Below are 4,940 nucleotides of genomic sequence, written 5' to 3'. Positions count from 1 at the left end.
AGGCTGATGGCAGTGGACGGCATGATAAATAAGGATCTTGGTCCAAACACCCACTCACTCGGATAAACAAGATTTCTGCTTAGCTTTTTCTCTGGGATGTACCCTAATAACTATCTATCACATCTTTTATGTTTCTGTCAAAAGGTTTGAGGTTTTCAATGCAGTTGACAGAGAGAAAAGGGCAGAAAATTGCAATTAAGTTAAAACAAGGACAGTTTATTTTTCAATATATATTTTTCTTCAGTACTAATGGACTGAACATACTGTTTAAGAACATGGTGAAAACATGAAAACATGTTTTCATACCATTCAAACATACATAAAGGCAAGTGCTACATGATACATTAACTAGTAGTCAAAAGCTCTGAAGTAAACTGACAAAAGGTTCAAAATGAAAAACAAACTACATTAAGTGAAGATCAACTTGCACACTACATAACAATCAATGCTTGCAAAATAAAAACACTTGCAAAACAGCTTCTAGCTTCGCATTTAAGTTCATAACCGACAAAATCTACAACACTCTATTCGACCACATCCTGAAATAATGACATGCAGTTAGTTCAGTACCTTACTGGATGATGTTAGGGGATTTTGACCTTAAATTAATCATTTAAAATGAGGCACGTGGTTCAAGTTTAATGGTTCTTGCTCAGTAAGCTGTGGTAGGTAAACTGGTTTTTTTTAAATAGCTGCAAATGTGAGCAAGGTCCTGAAAGAATTTTTTTTTATTATTTATATGCTATATAATATATTCCAGACAAAAACAATCCTATGTTAGCATGACTGGGCTTGTATGGCAGTCTAAGTAAGGTTGACAGGAGTGTGTGGTGCGTTAGCTGACAGAACACGGGTCATCTTTACTGGGCTTCACCTCTCCCTGCAGCAGCTGGATCATTACTGCCTTGGTGAGGTAACTGGACGTGCCTCGTTTCCCCAGGGCTGGTGTGTTGTAGAAGGCCTCCATGTTGTCCTGTGGATTATATTTACCTTAGATAGTTATATATCACCACAGAATGCTAATGCAAGCACACATGGTATTCAAATTCATACTGGCTGCTGTGCTTTAAAATAGATCAAATATTAGGACTCTCAATCTTTTAATTGCTTGATATGCTGGTTAATAAAATGCGCATATGAAAATTTACTGTGAAAAGTCACCAAATGAAGATAATTCAAAGACATTACATAATTGTTGGAAGGTGAAAAGCAGTGAATAGTCATTATAAAAAAAGTGTATTTAATCAATATATTGTTTGTTTTACTAAAAAAAAAAACAGTACTGTTCAAAATAAGTTTTTTTTTCTTTTTTAAAGAAATGTATACTTTTATTTTGCAAGGATGCAGTAAATTGATCAAAAAACAGTAAAGGAACTTATAATGTTACAAAAGATTTCAAATAAATGCTGTTCTTTTGAACTTTCTATTCATCAAAAAATAAATAAATAAATCGCAGTTTTCTCAACTGTTTTCAAATCAGCATGTTGGAAATTATTTCTGAATGATCACGCGATGCATTGTTTGTTTTACTAAAAAAAAAAACAGTACTGTTCAAAATAAGTTTTTTTTTCTTTTTTAAAGAAATGTATACTTTTATTTTGCAAGGATGCAGTAAATTGATCAAAAAACAGTAAAGGAACTTATAATGTTACAAAAGATTTCAAATAAATGCTGTTCTTTTGAACTTTCTATTCATCAAAAAAAAAAAAAATAAATCGCAGTTTTCTCAACTGTTTTCAAATCAGCATATTGGAAATTATTTCTGAATGATCACGCGATGCTAAAAACTGGAGTAATGGCTGCTGAAAATTCGGCTTTGCCATCACAGGAATAAACTACATGTTAAAATATAAAATTGTAAAAAAAAATTGAAAATATTTCACGATATTACTGTTTTAATAGTATTTTGTTCAAATAAATGCAGCCTTGTTGACCGTAAGTGTTTTTAAAAACATTTAGGAATTTTATTTAACCCAAACTTTTGAATAGTAGTGTAGATTGATCCAAGCATTTGATAACATTAACTGAACTTAATTAAATCTGCCCTCACCTGTTTCTCAGATCCATCCAGTCTGCTGCGGTCTTTCTGAAAGTCAGCAAAGGTATCCTTAACTAAACGGTCCAAATCCACAGCCTCCTGAAACTCCAACTCTGGGTTTCTTTCCAGCACAATTGACACCACCATCAACAGCTGCATTCAGGTCATCAAAGACACAAACACAAACAACAGGCAAATGATATGTCCGATTAGTGTTATAAAACATGTTAAAGCTGTGGCAGGGACAAATTGTGCCTCACCTCCACAATGATCTGCCTGTACTCAGGCAAAACAATGTTCTTCAATGTGTCTTCCACCAACAGAGAAAAATTCATTTCATACATGGTCATATCTGATAGAGTAGGTTGCTGCAAACAAGTGAAAGATTGAAGTGGTCATCTCAAAATGCAGATATTCTGAACACATTTAAAATGATCCTTTAATGATGCAATTATTTATCATCTATTCAACTATGCTTAAGACTTCCAAAAAATGTTTAAATGTTACCTGAGGGAGATGTTTTCCTCCAACCATGATGCCATTATGTGTTCTCTCCAGGATTTGCCAAACACGGTCATAGAAGCCAAGAGGAGTGCGGTTGAGGGAGCCATCGATCTGACGTCTATTGAGCCATGATCTATGGAAATACCGAAGATTAAAATTAATCCTCAAAACCACTGCAATGGAGAAATCCTTGAACGCTAGCTCTGGAGCAGGATTCTTTTGGGAAAAAAATTATTTTTATTTTTCAAAATTTGGGGTCAGTATGATTTTTTTAATGCTCAACGAGGCTGCAATTATTTGATCAAAAATACAGTAAAAACAGTAATATAGTGAGATATTATAATTTGAAATAATTTTTTAAAATATACATTTAAAATTGTATTTTTTTTTTTTTGTATTTATTCACATAGATAGCCTGACAATGTGAATGTGTTACAACTGCATTATCAGAAGACCATATTCTTTTACTTGATAATTAACCTCAGCTGCCCAATTGAAAACTAGGAATAATCAAATGATGATAAACTGTATGCTACTATTGCAATTGGACACAACAGATAATTCAGTCTTGGCAGGTATCTACACTAACACACAGATGGCGGGCATCCTGCACCTGCCAGTCTGTTGAGGTTGGAGGACATCCAGCAGGAGCTGTTTGACATCACTAGGGGACATCTGGTAGATGTCCTGAGGTGGCATGTCCCCAGCACGAATCTTCAACTCATGCTTCATGGCTTGAACAATCCATCTGATTGAAAAATAGACACCAGAAACAAAGATTGTTGAAGGTAACCCATGTAAATAACTGACAGAAATGATCTATAGCAAAAGATATGATTATTTAATGACATGAGCATGTATTATTATTTAGGCTCATGCTGTGAAATGCTTGAAGGCGCACCCCACACGGATCTTCAGCATGCCACTGAACAGCTCTGGGTTGTTGGAGATGATCCAGCCAATGTGGATGACGAGCTCCTGCTGCAGCACGGCCTCTCGCTCGCCATGGGGGCTGCACTTGCTGTATATGATGTCTTTAATGACCCCTGGAGACAGGGGGTTAGAGATCACGATCTCCTCATGCCCAAACAGGCCAAGAGTCACCTGGTAAACTGTCGTCAGTCTGTATAATGATGAATGATTTCTCAGACATGCATTTTTAGTAGTTTATTTTTCTCTGAATGGGTTTTCATGTACTCAAACCAGGATTATTCACTTCAAAATGTATAAATCCAACCTGGTCTCATGTAAAAATGTAACTGTTTCATGATTTTGTATGAATTTGTACAATGTGATTTGGTAAACGATTTGGGTACTTTGTGATTGTCAAATTTTAGTGGAAAAAAAGTCACCACAAGACCTGAAAAAAATATGATGGCCCAGAAAAGCGACGTTACTTCTTGTAAAACATCTAGTATGATTTGTTAGCAGATGCCAATTGGGGCCAGATTTACTAAACAGGGAAAATTAGCACAAGAGCGCAATTTCAAAACAGACTGGTGAGGAAATTTCTGCAGGTGATTTACTGACAACGAGCAAACTAAAGAACATAGACGCAAATTAGCGTAGTCGCAAATAAGCAGAGCTGATGATCATCAGGTGTGGGTGATCTACTTGCGACACAGGTGCAAAATAGTTTAAGACATGCTTTTTATGGGTGTTAAATAATTGTGCAAATACCAGTAATTTGACGAGCGCAAACGTTAGTAAATATCGTTGCGTGACTCATTTTAATAATCTGGCCCTTGGTCTTGTGTTATATTTTATTTATGTAATGAAATGCATATATATTTTTTAAAGTGTGGATTAAGTATGTGGTGGCTTGCTTTGCATGATCTGCTGTTGTTTCTCCTTATAGTTCCCAGCAGACATCAATATTGCTCTGCTATGGCAATTTACTAGGGGTGGGACAATTTATCGATATGGCGATATATCGTTGTCCTTCTTCATGCGATACGAGAATCGATATCTGTATCAATATCGATAATTTACTACAATACAATACTACAATTTACTACAATATATTACTACAATAAGGCACTCTATATAGATTTCCCTGCTCCCAGCATCTAAAAAATGCGTGGAAATCGCGGCCGCGCCATTTCCACCTTCTTTCCAAAGAGCTCAGAGAAACCACGAACTGCGTTCTCTATGAAGATGGGGAAGCACGAGGAACCGAAGGATAAACAGATTTCCAGCCACTGTATTAGCTCTACTGCTCTATATATGTTTATGGAGATAAAAGGAGATGGAGATTAAAAAAAAAACTGCCCCTGAACAGCTATCAGCGTGGACTGTAGGCATCGATCACGTTATTATTGCAGAGCGCATATTGAGTCTGTGAGTAGCCTAACCTCTCCGCTCGGATCGCAGGTGAATTTCCCTCACTATAGGAGTC

At 36.0% G+C, this 4,940-nt stretch overlaps 1 protein-coding gene across 1 annotated transcript in view; it reads right to left on the bottom strand.

The window, feature by feature from the left end:
• Positions 1–219: 219 nt before the first annotated feature.
• LOC107757780 (phosphorylase b kinase regulatory subunit beta-like) overlaps positions 220–4,940 on the bottom strand; it is an 83,339-nt gene continuing 78,618 nt past the window's right edge. The window contains 6 exon segments of the mRNA XM_016575357.1: positions 220–973; positions 2,051–2,191; positions 2,299–2,406; positions 2,546–2,675; positions 3,156–3,290; positions 3,444–3,646. Coding sequence (XP_016430843.1) covers positions 836–973; positions 2,051–2,191; positions 2,299–2,406; positions 2,546–2,675; positions 3,156–3,290; positions 3,444–3,646 — 855 coding nt within the window. The 3' untranslated portion in view covers positions 220–835.

The sequence above is a fragment of the Sinocyclocheilus rhinocerous genome, unplaced genomic scaffold, assembly GCF_001515625.1.
Source record: "Sinocyclocheilus rhinocerous isolate Xijiao unplaced genomic scaffold, SAMN03320098_v1.1 scaffold294, whole genome shotgun sequence".
Classification (NCBI taxonomy): Eukaryota; Metazoa; Chordata; class Actinopteri; order Cypriniformes; family Cyprinidae; genus Sinocyclocheilus; species Sinocyclocheilus rhinocerous.
Note: the sequence above shows the minus strand (reverse complement) of the source record. Positions and strands in the feature narration are given on the sequence as shown.